This window comes from Thunnus maccoyii, chromosome 23, assembly GCF_910596095.1.
Source record: "Thunnus maccoyii chromosome 23, fThuMac1.1, whole genome shotgun sequence".
NCBI lineage: Eukaryota > Metazoa > Chordata > Actinopteri > Scombriformes > Scombridae > Thunnus > Thunnus maccoyii.
The window spans coordinates 15708697-15732129 of NC_056555.1; the positions used below are offsets into that span (position 1 = coordinate 15708697).

General features: G+C 38.7%; 2 protein-coding genes across 7 annotated transcripts in view; one reads left to right on the forward strand and one right to left on the reverse strand.

Annotated features, from left to right (window-relative positions):
- Positions 1-307: 307 nt before the first annotated feature.
- Positions 308-8705, reverse strand: pax4 (paired box 4). Of its 5 annotated transcripts, none has more exons than XM_042404032.1 (10): positions 8630-8705; positions 3471-3601; positions 3102-3317; positions 2928-3018; positions 2481-2621; positions 2308-2390; positions 2156-2202; positions 1945-2018; positions 1473-1562; positions 308-1293 (listed from the first exon to the last, which is right to left on the reverse strand). In XM_042404032.1, exons 1-10 carry the CDS (start codon positions 8694-8696, stop codon positions 977-979), a joined length of 1257 nt encoding a protein of 418 aa, XP_042259966.1. In that variant the 5' UTR covers positions 8697-8705; the 3' UTR covers positions 308-976. The 5 variants fall into 5 exon arrangements, with proteins under 5 accessions (XP_042259966.1, XP_042259965.1, XP_042259968.1 ...); XM_042404031.1 differs by having other exon boundaries at positions 310-1293; positions 1473-1569; positions 2156-2219; XM_042404034.1 differs by lacking the exon at positions 8630-8705 and adding an exon at positions 3765-4127 and having other exon boundaries at positions 310-1293; positions 1473-1569; positions 2156-2219.
- The window catches only part of snd1 (staphylococcal nuclease and tudor domain containing 1), a 179868-nt gene continuing 165139 nt past the window's right edge, over positions 8705-23433 (forward strand). Inside the window, exons 1-7 of one of the 2 annotated variants that reach the window (XM_042404023.1) lie at positions 8705-8723; positions 8813-8966; positions 11840-11989; positions 14135-14255; positions 14870-14951; positions 21432-21592; positions 23268-23359. In XM_042404023.1, the coding sequence (XP_042259957.1) occupies positions 8892-8966; positions 11840-11989; positions 14135-14255; positions 14870-14951; positions 21432-21592; positions 23268-23359 (681 nt within the window). In that variant the 5' untranslated portion in view covers positions 8705-8723; positions 8813-8891. Of the gene's footprint in view, positions 8734-8812; positions 8967-11839; positions 11990-14134; positions 14256-14869; positions 14952-21431; positions 21593-23267; positions 23360-23433 lie in introns of both variants that reach the window. The other variant, XM_042404022.1, reaches the window with a different exon arrangement.

Sequence of the window (23433 nt, forward strand, 5' to 3'; positions counted from 1 at the left end):
AACCTTTCCCCCCCAGTGACCAATTATTTAGAAACTCAGAGTCTTACCATCTCTTTTCTGTAGTAAAGGGACATGAAAGAACTCGATGCCTCTGTCCTATTGCAGTCATAAAAACTGATACCGAGCAGACCAGATATCAGGTCATGTTTAGAGTTTTTGAAGCTATACTTTTATAGATTTTCCCACCAGCCTGCCCTGGAAAGAAATCTTGGAAGAGCGCCTTACCCTCCTCTGTACTTAAACAGCAAGCCCAACACTATAAAAGAGATAACATTCATAATATCCAGTGGTAATCTTATATGATCTGTGGAGCTGTGATTTATGTTGCAGTCATAGTACAGCATTGACCAGATAAACAGTGGAGCATCCAGCTGAAGATATGCTTAAACATCCAAATATGATTTCTCTTTTAATGGTTAATGCATCTTCTAAAATCTACATGCTTTCAGGCAGAACATAGGCTTAATTGGCTTCATATTCATGCCATAATACAGTTCATTTCCTGGAAACTCATATCAATAAAAGGGCCCTTGATGTATAAAAAAATTTATTGCCCTCTTATCTGTCTGTCTGCACTTCATGTCTTACAATGTTGCAATGACTTTGTCTTCTTCACAATTCATTGTAGTCAATTAATTTTATGATCCATTCGGATAATTAATAAAAGATCACAACAAGAACTTTGAATTATGAATTATACTCAAGATATGTATTTCTCTTCTCTGCTCCTTAATGTCAATTCAAGATTACATGTCCAAGAAAGAGTGATAAGTTAAGAAGGGCGCAACAGTCAATTTGAAAAACTGAGCGTAAGGGACAAGACTGTAACTCTAGTCCTCTGTCGCCCTCTGCTGGCTTCAATTTGTTCCTCTAGTCCCGAGTTCAGTAAAGATGTTTGCTAGTAATCCAGTGAGAGCTGCATTATCAACACTGTGTATCAAACATGTTCACCGTTGTCAAAAATGTAGTCACACATTCAGTCCAGGTAGCGATGTGGATTCACATCCCAGGGTTGGCCAAACAGAAACCTTTCATCTGTTTGATACTCGCTCAAAGTGAAAGAAATGCCCTGCTGATTCCAGCAGTGGGTTACAGGGAAGTCTGTTCTTATTGTCTCAGTTGCCAATGGAAGGCATGTCCTTGTGTCTGTGGGATGGTGAACCAATGGGAAAGTGAGTCTATCTGTGTGGAGAGTGAGTGGAGTCTTCTCTGTCATGGTCAGTATGTCATTCGGCTGATGGCGGGATGAGGGTGGCATTGAGATGGATGTCAAACGCTCAGAATTTCCAACACCTGCACATCAGATTGATAGATTTGGGAAAAAAACTATAATTAGATGTTATGTAAGAGGCGTGGCAGATAAAAAGGTGTGTGATTGGGATTATGGACATGAAAGAAATACCCTTTTAGAAACCAGGTTGTGACAAACAATCAAACACTAGAGAGACAAAAGTTATTTAGCATGGTCTTACTTCTTTCTGCTGGGAAAATGTAGCCATCTTGCAACTTCCTGGGAACAGCACTGTAGCTCTGACAGGCATCTGAGGCACTACAGTAGACTCCTGTTGTCTTGACAAACATATATAAATGTTACTATACAGTATGTGCTTGTCATCTGTGAGAAACCAGAAGCCACATGTATTTCACATTTTCCCAGAACTTGCGTCAAAAATTAAATATTTCTATATAAAAACATCTTAACGTTTTTTTCGTAAGAGTTTAACACTCAAAAACTGGTTTGATGAGATTTTATTGACAGTGACCAGCTGTCACCACATTTCGATTGAAATGTTGCTAAAAACAACCAAAACTGTTCCAACTTTGGCAGAAAATAGCATATTCATGTCAGACATTACTCACAGTCAGAAGCTGACTGACAAAAAAAAAAAGAAGCTTTTCAGGAGCTTTAAAGTTTGTCTCACAAAGTTTAAATTCACACTGTACCTGTTGTGGCGTGAAGCTGTGTGGCATTGTGGGATTCACAGGATAAAAATCCTTTTGTTTTTGAAGGTCTGTAGCTGTAAGGGAAAAATACTTTTTGTCAAATAATTCCAAAGTGTGAATGCACATATGCTTAGGGGCTCTCCATTGCTATTCAGTTCAATTCAGTTCTTTTCAGGTCTTGCATGCATACACACACAAGTTAAGAACTTACTTTGCGTGCTGCTTCTTTGTTTGGCTTCCCTCCTCCACTTGGCCCGTCTGTTTGAAAACCAGACCTTTGAAGACAGACAATAATCTCAAAAGCAGAAAGATTGAAGTTGTAATAGTGTATGAACATTCTGATGATAAAAAGTTTTAATCTACCTTTATGGTATCCTCAGGAAGTTTGATCTCAGCTGACAGTTTCTCTCTTGTGTATATATCTGCGTAGTGGCTGTGAGAAAATTCTGATCCAGGAAATAGAAAAAACATATTTTACTGCTTTTCCAAATATTATGTTTGACACGTGGATAGACTTTTAAAACATTTTAAGTTACCTTGCTCAAGTGCTCTGCTCTGCTCTGGGGTGAAAGTGGTGCGGTTTCGGTGCTGGACACCTTTATGCTTCTTGTCATCACTGCATACAGTCTCTAACATCTCTCTCTCACTCACTTCTTCTTGAATCATGGCGTCAAAACCTAAACATAATATATACACATATATAATATCATAATGCTATAAAATGCCTTAGATGTTATGCATGTTAGACCTGACCAAAGTCACTTCAAACAACCTCTGTGTTTGTTAGTTCACCCAAATTTTGTAGACTTACAAATTTAGATTTATTAAGTAATCTAGTGGGGAAATGATTAAATGAGGTTATTTAGAAACGTGTAAATTTTGTTTAAACTAGTTATCATTGTATTTATGATGATTACCAGTTGGAGGTTACAGATTCTCCATCGTTATTTTCAATAATCCATAAACCTCCACAGGTGACTTACCCTGTTCCGTCGTGATGTGCGCATTGATCTCCATGCACATTGGTCCATGGTCCAAGTGGATCTTTCTTAAAATCCGATTTATGGACGACACCTTGCAGAACGCAGTGTGTAGAAAACACTGTTAAATGCTGAAAAATTTTAAGTAACGTAAGATTTGAATTCCTTATTACTTACGCTGGGAACTTTGGAGGCCTTGCAGGTTCGTGCTGCTGTGAGCCGTTTTCTAATTTCCCAAGCGAAAATAGTTGGATTTTCTCTTTTGCACTGAATGATTGTAGAGATGACACCGGGGGTGAGAAGCCGTGGTCGGCTCCCTCCGATGGTCTTTGGCACCAGGAGTCCTGTGCGACGGTAGCGGCTCAGGATCTTACTTACGCACCCACTGGACACCTGAAAGACGCAGTGGTAGACGCATCCAGGTGTTTTATTTACTGTAACTGACCAGTGGAAATAATATCACAGCAAGACGATTTAGCCAACTTTTCTCATCAAAATCTGATTGAATTTGAATTGTGCCGTTTGCCCAAAAAAGGTTGTGCGTACCCGAAGTATCTTGGATATCTGGCTTGGTCGGACTCCCTCCGAGGCCAGTTCAATCATTTTCCTCCTCTTGGATTCTGGGAGAGGTCTGCCGTTGAGAAACATCCCTCCTAGTTGGTTGACACTTCCACCACCTTAACATAACACAACCTACTGTTTAAATGTGTTTTAAATGGCTTACTTACTGTAAAAACAATAGCCACCTTAAATGATAACGCAGCTCATTTATCCACTATGGTCCCAAAAGATGGTTTAATTAGGATTACTGTCTAATGAGAATAACATTTAACAATCAACCTTTATTTGGCAGATCTGTTCCGCACATCTCCGCTTGCTCACAGCCTTGATGATGAAACTGATGCGTAATGTGATAATATTTCCGGGGGAAAAAACAACCTTCGATGTGAAAAACGCTGTAGTACAGTAAAGTAAATTGTTCAGGTAACTCCGCTTGAATCGCTGGAGAATGACAGTGAACAGAAGTACGCCCTTCTGCAGAAATTTATAGTCCTGCAGACCTCAACATGACGTGGTGGTCTGTTACCTGAAATGTCAATATTGCCTGGAAGAGACTTTAAATGGATTTCTGTTTGGTGGGTATGTTCTGCCAAAATGTCTCAGACAGTTTTGCAATATTCAGCTATAATGTCTTCATTTCACTTGTTTACAGTGTATTTTATATTGTTACAAGAAATTTCACCAGACAAGTGTCAGTATCTTGGCTGAAGGAATATGCAGAGGAGGAAAGATCGAGTCATGATCAATAAAAATGAGACCTCCAGCAAGTCAGTTTTAAGATAACAGTAAGTGCTACTCAAGAGCAAGTCCAAATATGAGTGTGACCTCGTTTTTAATAAACATTTAGTCAGAAAAGAAAAAAAAGCACATCTATCATCAAGTTACTGGTAAACCAAGCAAAATAAGATATCAGTTACCGAGTAAATATCATCATCTTTGCAACATCTTGTTTTTGTGGCATATGATATACAATCACAAGTAGCCTTACTGCACCAGAAGAGTGAATTGACGCCCATCTGGGCAGAGTTCACTATATTTATAGACTATATTACATTTACTCAGCGCCATAAACAAATAGTCTCTTTCCACCACTAGGTTCTTGTAAATTGTGCTATTTATTCAAAATGTATGTGTAAGACTGTAATCAGTAAATCAACAGGGTAATATTGAAGTTTAGGAATTCAGACTCCTTTTGCGCAGTGGCTGCCTACAGTCTTACTTGGAGAAATCAATTTTTCATGCAGCACAGTAATGTCTTTCAACTTACTGCTTCGGTGCATGTTATCATCCCAAAAATGATACAAATATGGATACAAAGATAGAAATTCCATCTTTCAAAGAAACTAAATGATCAACACATATGTTCCTCGTGCTTTAGGGGGGACTTGTGGTCACGTGACTTGAGCATCCTTTCCCAGGTTAAGTGGCTCAGATTAAAAGGATCTCTGGTCTCGTTTCATAAAACAAACATTTGGAAATCTGCTCCAATGACGACTGCCATATGGTAAAGTGCTTTTGATAAATCATAAATCCATCACGCAGTCTCTCTTTATTACATTTTCTTTCAAAACGTGAACAAATAGACTCGTATATGGGCGCAAGGAAAGGGCCAATTGGGGGACCTCGTTTATCCAGAAGAGGGAGGCGAAAATAACCCTCACAGATGTTCCTTGGGCAGCCAGCAGATAAAAATGCGTTGTAAACGTTTCAAAGGGAAATATTTGACGAGCAAATATTAGCCTATGTGAAAACCCACACAAGGCTCGTCTTTTGGCCTGTTTAATGACTAATTGAATATCATTAGTTGGGTCCACACAGATCGAAGTGCCACCGAAATAAAGGCTTAGATTTTAAAATGCCATATGGCCCAAATTATACATTAACCATGAGTTAGAGGACAATAATACTCTCTGTGTACAATCAGTCAGGTTAGACAGAGGTCAGCCACTTTTGGACACCATCATCTCCTTGCCAACCGAGACAAAGGACAAATAAGGCAAGCCATTTTATTTATTACTGGGGAGTGATGTAGCCATTGATTTATAGTGCTTTATTGCACGTACTGTGTGTGCCAAACGAGGTTGATTAAAGTACTTGTGTTGTGTTGTTAAGACAGCACCACATATTCGTGGTGCGTAAATTTTAATATGGGCTCGCCAAACGAGGGGGCGGTACTTCAAGTGGCTACATTGTGCCACAAAATAATTATAGATTTTAATAACACATCCAAGGTGATTTTCTTGTGCATCAAACACGTATATTGATGCTTAACTGCGTCCTGAAGCCATGAGAAACGTGAGTAATTCAGCCGCGTAAAAAGGTTACCAAAACCTCTCCAAAGCGCACCCAGGTGCCGTGTGCGCAACGGAGCTGACTCCATAGCCGCTTATCTAGCAAGTTTCTCCACCGTGTTATGAGACAGTAACGACATGTATGGAATGTCATTTTATTAAGTTTTTTAGTTTAGTGAATGTACTTTCAATTCTGTGAACGCGAATGCCTGTGTATGTATTTTATTCTTATTAGATTTCCTACCTATACATTTCCATGACCGTGGCCAAATGTACCGATTTCAACAGGAGGCTTCACCACAAAAACGCCAGTTTTATTATGTCATTCAATCTTTCACTAAGTTTTAAATGCTCCTTTTAAGAATAAGGAAAAGGACGTGACATGAAGCTAGTGGAAGCATTTCCCACTTGCTTTATCAAACAAGATTAAAAGCTCCAAATTAAATAGGTGGCGTATTAATTAGACATCTTGTAGCATGGGCAACAATTGATATGTTTAATACTTTAATGTTGCACATTACTTCATCTTGCACCATCTTCTTCAACGAACAACACAACCTTTTTTAAACAAGAGCGTGTCTTTTAAACGTCATTTCATATTTAGTCGGTTATTCACCGTGTTTCTCTTCAAACACGTAAAAAAAATATGCTGTTGAGCGGAGATGAGTCATCTTGATTCTGATCATAACCCACTTTTAAGAAATCCCTTTCATTTTCGATGAGAACTAGCTTCACTCAGTTGAAGAGAAGTCGTTGCAGTGTGATGACACGCAGAAAAAAACAACGTTTAACTGGTTACATTACACCAGACATTAAACAGACCAGCGATGTTACAGCTTTCTTCTTAAGTCTCGTTAAGTTTGGTGGTCAAGAAGATTTGGTCAGTAACAAATGTTGATGTTTTTTCTTAAATATTTCGCAGCATGCGCTATTACAAAATATATCAAAGTTGGCTGTTATAAACTAAATTACCAATAAAATCTAATAGTTGGATGTGGCGTAGCTATAATAAAATAAAAACGTCAGTGCGCCTTTTCCAAACGTACAGTGATGGAGTGGTCCAATAATAAACATAAGACGATGAGCGTGTGAGGTTATACAAAGTGATCACCAAATGATTTCAAGTTGTGTTTTACCTGATCAATAATGCAGAGAAGCTTATAGTCCATATGTTCATAACCATAATTATTGTTAATGTTAATTTTGCGTTATGAATACGAAAACCTTTCTTTCTATTCTTTTTTTCCACAAAAAACGTGTGCCTTAAGTTAAATATTCTACAGAATATCCAAAATGTATAGATCTTTGGCTGTTTGAAGACTCTGAGAGGATGTATGCTAACATTTTTATTTGTCAGCTTGAAACTGAGTTTAAAAATGAAGCTGGTATTAGGCAGCTTGCTTGAACTGCCCATACTCAATATGGTAGGATTTACTGGAAATGATTACATAGGTTGCAGTAATATCAAAATATTAATGTTAATTGGGGTAATGTTTAGTTGTTGACAATGTAGTAAAATTCCCCCAGCAACCAATGACTGACTGGACTGAACATCCAATACAATGTGTACATCTTTTTTTTTTTCCTTTGATAGTGGACACCCAGTCTCTCTCTCCCTCTCTCTGCTGTCTGTCTGTCTGGCTCTGTCTCTTTTTCTCACACACTGTTCATATCACTCATTACAAGTTACTGCTTTGGGGAATTAGCCTGCAAATATTTAGAGTGAGTCCTTTGAGCATGAATGTACCCTTCTTCCCACTCACACAGTTACTCACACTCACATCTGGGAGCCGCAAAGTTCAGCTGAGCAGCAGCAGAGTTTGAACGACTGGACTGTTTCATTTGTCTACATTCTCATCTGATGTATTATCACGCCCTGACAGTTGATGTCACCATAACTCTGACGATGAATCTCCACCATTCTTAATCACAACCATATCCCATATACATAACGTATTAAGGTATTAGAGAGTATAAATTGAGAAACACTCTCTGGGTCCACATAATCATCACATTACACATTACAATCACATCACATAATTTGTGATTTATAGCTGTAGGACGGATGTTTATGCTGTTTCATGTGTGTATTAAATTAGGGTTCCTTAATTGAGTTTATGGTAATGCAACCTCTTCATTGGTAGTAGGGTTTGTCACATAAAACTTCAGACAAACTAATGTTCTACTTTGGTATTCTATTCTGTTCTATTCTAAGGAGGATTGACAATGGTATATATTCAGCCTGTAAACCACATAGCATGCTTGCCAGCTCATGTGTGTGTGCATGTGTGACATCCATCCATGCAAAACTTTTTTTTTCCTTTTCTTTTTAGTTTTGGTGTGCATTAGTCTCTAAATCCATTTTTAACATCCTACGTTTGTAAAGCACTTTGAATTGCATTTGATTTGTTTGAAAGGTGCTATATAAATAAAGTTTGATTGATTGATTGATTCATGTTGATAAATTTAAACAGAAATAGTATTAGATTATCTTAAAAATAAAAATCTATTCTATTTGTTTAGTATCATATTACAATTTTTATATATAAAAAAAACACTTTAATAGCTAGTATTATCCCAAAATTAAGATACAAATTCCATCTTTCAAGGAAATATATAGCCTACAAGTACATTTTTTAAAATCATCAATAGTTAAAACACCTGCAGGAATCTTAGTATCCTTAATATAATTATTTTTTTCGATAACTTTTTTTTCCTGACCTATTTAATGTGAATGCTATGTGTTACTTTGTTTGGGTCGTTTGTGTGAAGCTGAGATCCGAAGGGCAACTTTTCCGACACCCTTTGAAGGCAGCATTAGCCAGGTTAACACACTATGCTGACGTGTCGAACCTTTTGCTCCGGAAGACATTATTTCGATCTGGCTACGCTGTCGCGAAGCGGCTCCATTCACTTCCATTCATTCTGCTCCCCAGACCCCGGAAAGGTTTTGACGTGTGTGTATGCATGGCAAAGTGTGTTTCCGGTATAACGTGTGTGTTGATCGGTGTTCAGCCTTTTTCTCTTGGCTTTCAGTAGAAGAGTCACTCACTTCAAAGTCCCAGCTGCCTTACCTGGTCACCCCTCAACGGCGTTATATCTCAAACCGGTGAACATGGCATCTGTTTCGGCTCCAGCTCAGACAGCCCCTTCTTCGTCTGCTCCTCTGCAAAGAGGGATTGTTAAAATGGTAGGACTCTTAACATATGAATATGTGAGCTCACTACGTGAGTCTAGGAAGACAGCTAGTTAGCTTAGTGAGCAAAGGGCTAATGAAGGCTAAACTAACTGTTGGTTGTAACACAACTTAAATTAAACTTATATGACAAAATATTTGCAATTGTCTGTTGAATGCCAGTGCTGGCATTATGTCGGTTACAAGTGTCACTAACGTCCTGCTCACTTTTCTGCGGCAGCATGCCAGCTAACATTAGCTGGTTTGCTATCAAAATTGCTAGCCTGCTAAATAAACTGAAGGCAATTGATGTTAGCACATGTTTGCTACATTAGTAGTTAGCTGTAAGTCATTTAAACTAGCAATTTTAGCGGAAATATAAAGTGTTTTGAGAAATATAAAAATGTCAAGAGCCTGATATGATGATATTAATCTAAGTTATATCTACACATGGTCAAGCCGACTGGAAACTAACGTATTTAGTAACTTGTTAGCTGTAACAGATGTTTAGTTTCTCAGCTAACGCTAACGTTAGCTAACTGAGCTCACTGCCTAGCAAGTGTAAAAAGAAAGTTCTTGAAGGAGTTGACAGCACACATTCAAAGTGAATTAATTTATCCTATTGGCCACATGTTAATTAGTCCTCAGCCAACTAGCATGGAAGCTAATATTAAAAGCCTCTCCTTATGTCAACGTTTCATTTTGGTCCCTTTCAGCGTTTCTTATATGTCACGGTGTTATATTTCAGCGGTTAAAGTACCCGTCATTATCGTTAGGAAATCTAGCGTGGATTCATGTCTCTGTAATAGTCAAGCTAGTTCATGTATTCCGACCCCTCAAGTCACAGACAGAGCATTTCCTCAGGGTACTGGTTAAAACCGACCACGGGAAACTGACACGTAGCTACAGCTTTCTTGCCCCTATAATTTTCTATTCATTTTGCTTGTGCGTCTCCGTCGTGTTACTCTATATATTTGATCAGATCAGATACTTTCTTCTCATAGGCTGAGTTAACTCCATCAGATTTGTATTAGCAGATTTACAACTATATACGCATTAGATTCATATAGTTCCATAGTTTGACCTATGGAGGGTGCCCACTAGTCTCCCAGTTCTGTCCAGGTCACCATGCAACTCCACTGGAAAAGTTAAGATGCCTTGCTCAGGGGCATTTGATTGTCATTTTTTTTTCTTCAACCATATTATTTACTGTATATTATAGGATATGAACTATCCACTTCCTTCTCATAATCCCAATTTTCTTATCTCAGCGTTGTTTTTATGCGCTGAAAGTGCTAGAAATTGATTAGATTGAATATGATGTTGCCATGATATCTTTTTTTCCCAATATAGTATACTAGAATAAACATATCTAGATCCAGAGTTATCTTGTAGTATATTTTAAGTTGTTTTAGTTGTTGGGATTAGTTAGAGAAAGCGAATGTCATCCATGCTCCCCGTCATTTAAACAATAAAAAAGTTGATAACAAAAAAAAACTGTACTTTGTAACAGAGAGCACAATCAACCTTGTCTACCGTTGTTTGAGGAAGGGTTGTCTTTTGAACGGTTGTAACTACTGTAAACAGTAAGCGATGGTGTCCTGTCTTGAGAGGGAAGTGTGTGAATAAGTTACACTTTTGTTGCTTTAAAACGAAACAAATTAAGGGTTTTTTGTGAAGGACTAACTATAGAATCACATATTGCACCAGAGTCTGAGTAAGTATGAGTAAAGTAACTCTTTAACTTTTACAAGGTCTGCAATACCCTTGCCCTTGATTGATTATGCACACAGTAAATATACATAATTTACTAATATAGCAGACCCTTCATCAATGGCCTGCCTTTATCTAACATGGTCAGTACTTTGAGAAAGGTGATCAGGGAGTCAAGCAAGGCTGTGTAGTACATTCCAAGTTGAACTTGGCCCTTTGGTAGACAGAAAAAAAGGGGGGGTGGGGTATTGCCTCCTTGCCTCTTTTTTTTTTCCATAACTGGTCGGTAAAAATTACAGCAACCGTCCAGCTTATCCTATACTTGGAGAGAGTGAGTCAGCTAGTGGAGAACAGTGGTGATCTGGTGAAGGAGTTTATCAAGCCCACATCTTAGATCAACAGCCCCCAGTGATACTCTCTGCAGACACACTGGAGAGTCTGCAGATAAAAGATGTTTGCTCAGATTCGTGTAAATGCCATGGTTGTCAAACCTAAGAGTAGGGTTATCTTTTTTTTTTTTTTTTTTTTTTTTTTTTTTTAGTATTTAGCAACGTTATCAGATGGCATGATCTCACCTTGCGTCGGAAAGATAGACTGTCACCATGGAAACGTGTAGTGTGAAGTTGCTTTCCAGTGCCATAATAGTTGAGCAGGCCCCATGTAAATGTTTCTGCTAATTTACAGCTGCTGTGAGTTTGTGAGTTGGCAACTGATTATCCACACAACAGGCTTAACACAAAAACTCCAATGTAATTCACTGTGTAAATCGATTTCCTTATTTGCCTACCCGCTGCACTTGTTTATGTTACACCAATTTCAAACGAATCCCGCATGACCCTCCCATTGTGCTTATCAGCTTAACACTTGTAATGCAAATACAGTGGTTTACTGAACGTACAAAAGCGCATATATTGCAGAGATGGAACAGAAACTAAGAAACTACATATAATTTCGTCCTGGGTAGCACAAACGTGACTGAAGTGTTGTGGTTTGGTATCCGTTGGTCGCGTTTATGGCCTGCTGTCTGTAGAATCTTCTTTGTGATCAGTAGTTTTTAAGAAACAAGAAGAGGAAATGTTTTGAGATATTATTGACATTTGCTGAATGTAACAGTGGGCAGTACTTTTTCTGTTGATTTGTTTTTCTCCTACTGATAGTCTTTGTTGTCCTTCCAGGTCTTGTCGGGCTGTGCCATCATTGTTCGGGGCCAGCCTCGAGGTGGCCCACCCCCGGAGCGTCAGATCAATCTCAGTAATATCCGAGCTGGGGCCATGGCACGCCGAGCCGCCCAGGGCCAGCCTGACACCAAGGACACCCCTGATGAGGTGAGTGGTTCCATCCCATTGTGTTTATTTGTTTGTTTAGATTAATGTGTTTGTTAAGTAGGCCTTCAACCAAACAACATGATACTCTGATTTTGGAGTAAATGCTGATGTGTGCTTCTTTGTTGGAGACAAGAGTTTGCTTTGGGATTTTTGTCACATTGCTTTGCTATCTCTCTCTCTATTGAACAGTTGCAATATAATTGCTCGCTGGTGTATGAATTGGTATTCAGGCCATGCCTGTTTGTATAAATGATGATTTAGCGTAGTGATAAACATGTCAATTCTCAATTGAACTCAAGGTTGAAAGATACTACAAGTGTAATCTGGCATTTTCTTATCACTGTGTACTCATTTGAAAAGTCTAGGTCCATCAGTTTATTTTCTACAACCGTTACTCCTGTCTGTTAAAAAAAAAAAAAAAAAATCTATTTGTATCTGATCGATTGCAAGAAGCATGTTCATTGCAGTTTGTGCTAACATCAACATCTAATTATTTAGTTTAATGGGAACTATTTTCTCTTTATTACTGTCCACTGTTATATTTGTCTGGTGGCTGTGAAGAGGTAAAAGAAAACTAAAGGCTTGTTTACACGGGAGGCATTTCAGCTGCGTTTTCCAATTATCTGTCTCACGCAAACATATATGCTTCCATTTAAAGTAATAATCATTATTGCCGAATTAGGTATCACAATGATTGAACCTATCGCCCACAAATTGCAGTATTATGAATATTAAGAACAGGGTGTAGGTGGTGACTTTCCCGCCATGTGTTCAAATCACAAGTGGCACACAGTTAGTGACACGTTTTCCATCATCCAGTGGTTGATCCGCCAGAGAGGGTAGGCAGAGCTAACGCAACAGGTTTGAGCTGTGTTCAGAATCGCAATCTAATGTACTAGTCATACTAAGTATGAGGTCAAATTGAGTATGTAATGCGTTCCAACTGCATAGTATGTGGTAGTATATTTTATGTATGCGAGAAATGCCTGGATGTATACTGAGTATGTGGCATGAGTTTACTGGACACACTCAACTGTCCCAGAATGTATTGCGTCTCTTCAGACTGCACAATGGTGGAGATTTTGAGCTAGGCTAAAAGCTGTTAATATGTCACTTTATTCAGTTCAATTTTTTTCTTCTGGTGAGAAAGTAACCGTTTAGATTCCCAATATGTGGTCAGTTTATCCAAATGATGTCTGTTTGGAAATTTGCTGCAACATTTTTGGAGGGAGGAGGGAGCTGTTGGCCGCGTGAGAGTGTGAGACGGCTGTCAGTCATGTGATGCAGTCACATGACTGTTTCACTTGAGTATACTTCTTTCAATGGGTTTACTTCAGTGTGAACAGTCTGCTGGTAATGAAACACTTCATCATTCATTTAGTAGGCAGTATGCAGTACATACTGATTGAGTATGCAGTAGGCAGTATGTTAGAATGCGATTTCGAACACAGCGTCACTCTTCAACTCGCTTGTGTGTGAAGCAGTGTACTGTTTTTCCAGTCTCTGCTAGTGTGACATCACACAGGTGACACTGTTCGGACCTCTGGGAGTGAGGTCCAAAAACACACCTGCATTAACCACTTATTGCCATAGATGCCGCCAAAGAGAACGAAACGGAGATCTTTGAAATTGTTACTTTAAATCAATACAGCTATTTGCGATGGCCAAGCGTTTGACTTGCGCTATACGCACACAACCATGCCCCATGTATTTTCACACTTCAAGTCTATTTTCTTATGTTTTAAATGCCTAGCTACAGTGATTGTGTATTTGGTGCTGAGCACTGCCAAAATGCAGGTGACCTACACTCTGTGCCAAAACGCATCCTTTGTAGACACAGAAAGTATCATGCAGCATTTTTGATTTGATTGCAACTATGATCATGCTGTTAGAAAGTGACGGAATGTGTTTGTTATTGCAGCACTATGTCTCTATCGGATATTTAATTTATTTTTGAAAACACTGGAAGCATAGGACATATTGGATTTGTGGTAGCATGCACTTCACTGCTATAAATGGGAAATCCAAAAAAAATAGGGGTAATGTAGTTTAGCAGTCAAATTCACCTTAATTAGTTGTTTGTGATTAACTTTTCTTTGCCAATGGCTATGTGAGTGTATAGTAATATTCCTGTCTGTATTGCAGCCTTGGGCCTTTCAAGCCAGAGAGTTCCTGCGGAAGAAGCTAATTGGCAAAGAGGTGTGCTTCACTGTGGAAATCAAGACAGCTTTGGGCAGGGAGTACGGCATGGTCTACCTGGGGAAAGGTGAGTGGACTACCAACTCTAAAACCACAAGCTGGCCTCGTACAATGTCTGCATACAAAATGGCTTATTAAGTACTTATTCCATTGATGTTTTCTTTATTTTTCAGCAGTTTGTTTTTGTACAATTGAGCAATATCACAGAGAGTTTTATTATACTGTTCGCAGTCAGTATAACAGTTGCAGTTATGCAACGGTTATTAAGGCAACTCAGGGGATCACCCCAGAATTAAGTGGCCTAATGAAACCAATTTTAAAAAGTGTATTACCAAAATGTTGTGAACATTTTCTCCTAAAATTGTATCGGAATACACATTTCATACCCCATTTATTAAAAAAAAAAAAAAGGTATAGTAGTGTAGTACCTTTGTTCATCCTGGACACGGGTGAAAAATATTTCTCTTCGTCTTTGTTAGCCTTACTTCAATAATTCATACAGTGAATCTGTGTTGTTTTCAGGAAAGTATAATTACCATTTTACATGAAAACTGCAGGCTACATGCTGCTAGTTTATTTCTGACAAATTAAAACTGTGTGTAATCAAGATGAGGCCAAACGTTGTTGTATTTTTCCGAAGTGTTTGATTGTTTCTTTTGTTTCTCTGCCTTCTAATTGTAGACACAACAGGGGAGAACATTGCTGAGTCTCTGGTGAACGAGGGCCTCGCCACAGTCCGCAGGGAAGGAATCAGAGGGAACAAGTAAGATGTTTGCTGATATGCTACTTGTACTCTAATATTATCGCCTGTTGACTTGAATAGTTAACATTTCTGCCAAATGGCATGACATTATTTACAGTCCCAGGTGCTTAATACAGTTGTCAGGTGTAAGTACTCACTATTTAAACATTTAGTCCCCAGGAGCACAGGACAACCAAGATAATCAGATTTGTAATGTGACCAAAAGAGACGATTTATTACTTTCTCTACAGTTAGATCAAATTTTGTGTACTGATATTTCTCCCAGTATCCCAAATAATATATAACTAAAGCATATATAAATAATAATAATAAATAAGACATTTAATTTTTACTGCGCTTTTCATTCATAGTGAAACTCAAAGTGCTACAGTATGAATAAAATAGAGCACACAACATAGAGAAAATAATAATAAGAGTTAAGATAGATAGAAAAGGTTTTAGGCTTGTTTTTAGGGTCTGGGCTGCCCTCAGATGGTTAGGAAAGCTGTTCCACAAGCGTGGTGCAGCAGAGCAGAAGGCTCAATCCCCCATGGTGTGGAGCTTAGTACTGGGAGCCCGGAAGAGCAAGCTGCTGGCAGATCTGAGGGTGCAGGTGGAGGTTTGTGCTATGATCAGTTCCTGTAGGTAGGGAGGGCGCATGTCTGTTGACGGATTTGTATGTGTGTGGCAGGACTTTGTAGTCAGCCCTGAAAGAGAGAGGGTGCCAGTGCAATGAAAGCAGAATTGGTGTTATATGTTCATGTCTGCACTCTCATCAGGATCCTGGCAGCGGGCGATATATAAGCATTTCTGTTTTAGGATATAATTATTTAACTACACCTAACTCCAGATTATGTGCTTTGAAATGTTTGTTATAATGTCATTATCATCCATATTGTCATTGGATGATAGAGCGATATCATAGATGCTTTCTCTGCAAAATTGCTTGCTCAGTCAGTGAGGTCTAAGTAATTTTGGAGAGAGGAAATGACTGCTGGCAACAGTCTTCTGCTTGCTAAAGCTTGTAGCAGTACAACACTGGTAAATCTGTGGGGAGATATGCATAAGTCATCAGTGGTAGACTGTAGAGAATTGGGATGGAGCCATGGTGTCCCACATGGTGGCAGTATTACCCTGCTTCAACATTGATGTCCCTCTGAAACTCTTTCCTGCCACATTGCCCTCACACAGTAATTCCCTAAATATACTTGTACATCCAGAGCTATATGACAAAGTACTGTATATCCCCCCAGTGGCAGTATTTGCACATTACACACATTACAAGCAATTTGACTCATGCTGCTACATTTATATTTTCCAACATGAACAGAGATGATGTGAATATTTTGCCACTAATGACCCATTTCAAGCATTCTGTGCAATGGCCCAGAACAACACAAATGTAAATGATGCTTTAAGTATAAGCGGGCATCATTTGGCCGAAGGGGGGAGGACGATTACTCAGTGAGGACTTAAGGCCTCAGTTTTTCCCTCAGTTCACTAGCCTCCAATATCCATTACCCACTGTGACTTCGTACGTTGATCACACTATGATGTGAGGATAATTATGGGTATGATGGTAATGATGATGGCTTTGGACAGTGCAGTTGAACATGTGTTCAGGAGCTGAACGCTGCTTGGGAAAAAGGGTCAGCCGATGGACGAATCAGAGTGCTGGGGCCAGAGCTCAGCAGTGCACCAGAGCGGGTTGGGGCACAGTTGTTTGGGGCTGGTTTTCATTGGTTTATTAGAGCAAGAAAGAACACACAGTCACTCTCTCAAACACACAAAACAGGCAAACAGAACAGTGTTGTCTTGACTGTACTGGATCTAAATGAAAAAAAGTATTTCTGTGGCCATGCATATTTATCCTTTTTGGGGGTTAGGCTATAATACTTCAATAAATTGTGATTTCATATCTAATTTGAAATATTTAACAATTGTGTAACCACATAATAGATAGCTATTTGAACATAAATGCTGTTTTTTTTGTAGTGGTACTTATCCAATTTTGAGTAAATTACCTTGAAGTGGCGCATTGAGACAGAGGAATGATTCATGCTTTCCTGAGATGGCATCGCAGCATATCTGCACAGATACACTAGGGTGGAATCTCAAATCTACATGCCATTATATATCTAGTCACATTTCTGTGCTCCCTATTCATTACATTTTTATTGTCCTTTCAAATCTGGAAATGGCATAATAGTTGTGATAGGGTATCAGACATGTATATAATTCTCATTTTTAGTTGTGTAATATTTAAACAGGTTACTTGTTCACATTTAATTCTCAAAAGATATACATTTTACCACTGAATAAATGTCCTCAACAATATAAAGCCAGTGAACCTCATGCAAGAAGCACTCGTACGAACAGAGTCATTCTTAAAATGCACGTATAAATTTTCTCTTACGTACCAACGAAATTTACAAGTGGTCCAGACCTGTCGGACATGTCATGAATAGATAATTTCTGCCCTAATCTGAATGAATTTTGAGTTTAAATATGATACCGAAGCGAACAAAAATGAAATGTATCATTAAAACAAACTTATTGTAAATTAATATTGTGTTTTACCATATTTTTATCATCATGACTGACGATTTATTTAAAAGGTTTTTTTTTTTTTTTTTTAGCTTTTATGATATTTCTGATCATATTTTGGTGCAGCAACTTCTTCATTTCAGTAGTTGCTAGGAAACTTCTCTCACTGCGACAGCCGCCTCTTTGTCTCTCTGCAGGTCTTTTTCCAGTATCATCTTGTGTTGCAGCTGACAGTGTAACATCACCTGTAGACTATAATATTCTCCTCTAATATCTCGTTGACTGTCACATGACCGCCTCCTGTCACGGAGCGCTTTGCTTTAGATAGATGTTTTTTTTTTAGCATCTAACTTCACGTCAAATCATTCCCTCTTTATTTCTGTCGCAGTGCAGAGCTGCTCTGATAACATGTTAGCTTCGCCCACAGAGTGGAACATATGCAGCTTTATATGTCAATTTTAGGGGCGTGGATTATGCTAATGATTGCATCTCGCAAACACGCACCTACTCATGAACAGGTGGCATTCATCAGGCTGAAATGAGCGATTTAAGTTAAGTTTAGGCAGTGGAGAGTTTATTGAATCCCACGTAGGGTTTTTTTATTTTCCACTTCTTGCTTTGAGCAAGAACAAATGTAAGAGGAAAATAAGAGAAACATTCATGCATGAGGCCCATTGATTGCTCTATTGAAGGATCAGCTTTACCTATGACTTGCTACAGCTTTTTGGTTGGCTACACAGTTGTTTGGAATATTCCTAAATGTCTTCAAACGGTTGCATTTACATTGTCCCAGAAAGTGCAACTGTGTGTTGTTTGCCTCCAGGTCGCCACCGAACCTCCAACATGGTTGGTCAGTGGCTAGTTGTCTCCTTTTGATCTTGGATTTTATGAAGAACTGGATTAGATTCTTTCAACAGAACTGTCTCCATACTCCTCTAAGTTGTCTTTACCTGCTAAGCATTTAAACACTTTTAGAACTAGAAGTTTTTTTGCCCTGCTAAGTCACAAAACTGACTTTTTTCACATACAAAGATGTAAGTTATTACTTTTGAGCATAAATCTTGTTGATTTGTGGAACAGTTTTTTTTAAAATTTCATTCTCATGTATTTAATTTATATATGGGCGTCACAGTTTGAGTCTGAAGGTTTAAAGTTTCACCACCAATGAATTCTGTAATTTTTCTTTTAGCCATAGAGGTAAAAATATGATTGTATTGGAAATGTATTCTTCCTACATATTGCAGCTGTCAGTGTCAGACAGATTTACATTTATTTAAATCACACAAATGAGTTTTGGTTTTTTTTTTTTTTTTTTTTAATGAAAAAGTGCTGTCCATGGTGCTGAGCCATACAGTGATTGAAACCGACTCATTCATCAATCTTTTCTTTTCAGTCTTGCGTCTCAGTCTCTGACGCTCAGACTGCTTTTTCTTTAAAAAATGCTTAAGCCATTCACTGAGCTGGCAAGACCCTGAAAACTGGTCAGATTCCACGGCATTACACTTTTCCTTTTTAAAAATTTAAAACCACAGACAAGGGGTTGGGCTGACGGAGTTATATAAGACCAGCCCATCTGGTGCTAAAGGGATCCACATTAACATGGAGACCAACTGTGCTTCATAACCCCCCATTGCTCTTTTTAAATTCGAGCCCCAGTGGAGTGTTGGTTGACGGTGTAGGTAAATGTCTCGGGGATGAACTGTGCTTATTTGGGCCTCGCTGCTCACTAGGAGAGGAACCCTTCCAGTCAAGTACGCCGGGGAACATGACTTCCTACACCCTCTTCACACTGCACAAAGACAACAGGGAGCTTTAAAACAGCTTACTAAGGTTCAACATTTTGTATCTATTTAAAGTATTTTTAGTTGCACAAGGGAGCCATATGGAGATGAAAGATGTAGCCTACAGCGTGTTCAAATATAAGGAATTGGAAAGTTTTTTTTTTTTCTTGGCCCTTGTTCCTCCAGTAGTCTTGCTCAGTATTGCACTTTCTTTCCCGTCAATATCTTTTTTGATTTGAAGCAATGTGTTGGTTGGAAGAAGTTGCTGACCTAAAAAAAAAAAAAACAGTCTATTTGGAGACATGGATAAGTTCACTATCATCTGCCTCCACACACGAAGTCATTTCTATATCTTAACCAATCTCTGCTTGTGAGTTGCTTTCCATTTATTTCTATGGCTTTACAATATCTGCTTTCCTTGATTGCATTGTTAGTTTTTTCTCACTCTATCTTTAGCTTTCTGTTCCTTTTTGGCGCTTAAATTCTAAGTAGCTTAAACACAATCGACTTCTTACAGAAAGTTCCACTATTGTTGCTCAGTAAGCAAGAAACTGTTTCGATTCAATTTGAAGTTAGTAGCTAAATCAGTGTAGAGTGGAAAGCGAACTTGATGATGTTTTGGGCATAATTCCAAAAGCCCAATTAGGAATACACAGCTGGAGAACTGGCTATGTGTGTGTTTATGTGTGTGGCATTTTAATTGAGACCCACTTTGTTGCCTTTCCAAAGCGAACTGTGTCTTTTAGGCAGTAAGATGTGAAAAATTCGGTTTATGCACTGTTCATTTTTAAAAAGCTCCAGTCACCATCTCTACTCCCATATCAATTGGGCAGCCTTTGCTTCTTAGAAAAACAAAAGCATGTTGGCCATTTGAAGTTCTGAATAATTAAAGTTGTACAAGGGCCCTCAAAAAGCATTAGGCTGCACAATTTACAGAGCCAGCATAGAATTAATTGTGGCGTTTGTAGCCAGCTGCGTGGTTGCTTTTGAAGGAGCTGTCAAACACTGTTATTGTCTCTTCACAAAGTGCTCGCATACATTTTTTTAAGAAGTTATAATCCGGTCATCAGCTGGTTTCCACTAAAACAACACTGCAGTTTGTTAGGAACAGCACTTTATCCAGCACTTATTTCAACAAAGCTGGAGCCTCACCAAACCCATACTGTTACCAAGTCTGTACTTCTAATGAGCACTCGTACACATACAAGTCAACAGCCACTGGCAGTTGTCGTTTTTCTGGGTGCAACGCAACTATGCTGTAATTTGATGAATTGTAATGAGCATGATACAAGGTAAAACCTTTCACATTGGCCACAAGTGGTTGTAATTATGGTTGTAATGCTAATAAGTTGCCTATTGGGACATGATTTAACACACCCTGGATAAGATCCATTAGAACGTGTTAAACTTAACAAGGGGTGCGACTCTACAATTGAAAAGCTTTTTTTGCTTGTTAGATACAGTCTGTCTCTCTCTGACTGGTGTGAAATTAATTGCAACTTGTTAACAGGCCGAGCTAGCTGTGTTATTTTTCAAGCGGATTGTCAAAGGGGTTTTATGGCACTCAAAGAGCGTCTGATCTTTATAGCTGCTGTTTGTAACCTAGTTATTAGCAATATTTTAACAAGAGCTATCATGGCAATACTGCAGCAATGTTCTCTAACAGCATTTTCATTTTCAGATGGCGAGGAGCCACCTGTGGAAGTTTCAATATCGATTTCATTGAGCTCCATACTGTTTAACTTTAATTTATTGGAATCATTTTTAATAAAGCTGCGGTGGATATTTCATTTAGTTTTCTTATCTTAAGCAGTAAATTTCCTTTTTTAAAATGAAGTCATATTCACTCAGCTGCCTATCTTTAAGTATTCAGCCCCTCACACTGGTTGTTTTTCTGGAGGAGATGGATGGAAATGGAGCGAAAATATTTGTGCCATATCATTTTACATTCAAAACAGTAACAAAAACTAAAATGTATCGAGTTGAACAATCCTGTTTTGAGAGGGCATTACTGCTAAATTCTAAACACTACATACTGTACTGAGAGAACAATATATACAGACAAGAATATATTGATTTTTATAACTTATACAGCTGTCTTGAGTTTGAAATGTTTCTGTTGGTATGTTATTTATTGTGTCTTAAACCTTTATCTTTTTATGTGTGTCACCAGTCTAGAGCAGGCCAGACTCTGTGAATTGGAGGACCAGTCTAAGGCTTCCAAGAAGGGCATGTGGAGTGAGGGTGGCGGCACACACACCATCCGCGACCTCAAGTACACCATAGAGAATCCCCGCAACTTCGTCGACTCCTTGCACCAGAAACCTATCAATGGTAAGGAGTTTGGGAGGGGCATACAAGCAACCACACTGGACACAAAGACAAGGAGATGGTGTATAAAAATACACAAGATTACATTTTTTTTTTCTATAAATGCCCGAATTTGCAGGCTGCGTCAGAAATCTACCATTTTGGATGAAGATATTTAGTTCTAAATATCCACTCTAGGGCGCATAGTCACCCTTCACCGGCTCATTCCTCTAGTCTTTCATCTCTGACCTACCCGAGGTGTAATGTGCCACTCAATTCATTCCAGGCGACTGCTGTTAACAGTGGCTCAGCTCATTTCACTACCCTTTAATTGAATGAGAAAATGAACAGGGGGAAGGCTTTTTCATTCTTTTATTTCTTGTTCTTACCATTCATGGGAGACAGTCAGGCTTGTTTCAGAATTGAAGGCAGCAATCCAGCCGAAGCGCTTTAAATGTGCCTTGAGTTGCTGTGGTTGAAAACCAGAATACCAATTTCTCTATCATCTGCTTATGCTGCTTCCTGTTCACACACACACACACACATACACATACACATGTATACACATCGTACACAGGAAGAAAGCTAGTAGTCACTGAGAGAACCCATCTCAAAATGTAATTTTGGTACAAAATGACTTTCACGCAGGTGAATCACATCCTGTCCAATTTTTAAAGTACTTTAGAGGTCAGGAGTACAGTCGAGTGATATGATTTTGGAGAATACTGTGTTTTACCTCAAAAGCTTTCAAAATAAATTGACGATGCCTCAAGGCTTGTTGTGATGCATATTGACTCTGAAGTGATAATCCACTGAAAATCTTTTGAGTATCAAACACTCCTCTCTTTAGGCTTAAAGGTGGCTGCAAACAAAAACAACTTTCTTTTCAAAGAACAACGGCTACAGTCAGCTTGAATTTATGCTGGTTACAATGGATTCTAAAAATAAAGTATTAAATTATCAAAACATAATCAGAATTTTCTCAAATCAACTTCACCGCTGTCAATAGCACAGCACTAAAGTAGTGTGTTGGCTGTATTTTGGTCAAATTGTCTTTAACGTACTTGACGTACTGACAGTAGAGAGCAGTGGTTGTGCTGCCGGAGTGGTTTGAGAAGTTTCAATTAACATTTTGTTACTTCTTCTTACCACGGCCCTCTATCTTGTGAGGAAAGAAACTGCTACCCCTTTTTCCAACTACCTTTCATGCCTACAGTGGTGAGGGTTTGATAAAGGTATATTTTGGTTGGAGTATCACTTTAAGTGGAATGCACAGTCTCCCAAGGTGGCTGTGACTTTCTCCTTTCCGGGAAGTACCAGAGAGTGATCCCTCAGCGAGACACTTAAGTCCCACCGCTTAGTAAAACATTATGGTTGTTTTCAACAGATAATTATTGTTTTGAATTCAGTAAGTGTCATGCAGGGCATTTGTAAAAAGAAGAGAATGCATGCTATGCCAGTATTCCCTTATTAAAATATATAAAATTCAGTCTACCCTTAAGGTTTCTTTCTTTAAAGCAATTTAGGTTGCAACCTGGATCACTAACAATCCAATCTTCACCGTACATTGTCTTAGGCCAAACACTATAGTAATTAAGAAATATTGTAAGTATAATCCAGTCTAACCTTGATGTCTGTACATTCATAATTTGTAATTTGACACTCACACACTTCTACATACTGTTCTTTCTCCCCAAAGCCATCATCGAACATGTGCGTGACGGCAGTGTCGTCCGTGCGTTGCTCCTCCCCGACTACTACCTGGTCACTGTCATGCTGTCTGGAGTCAAGGTAACCTCACCTAACTCATACGCTGCACTTACAGATGTGATGGAATATGGACTGTGACAAATTGTTTTATATTT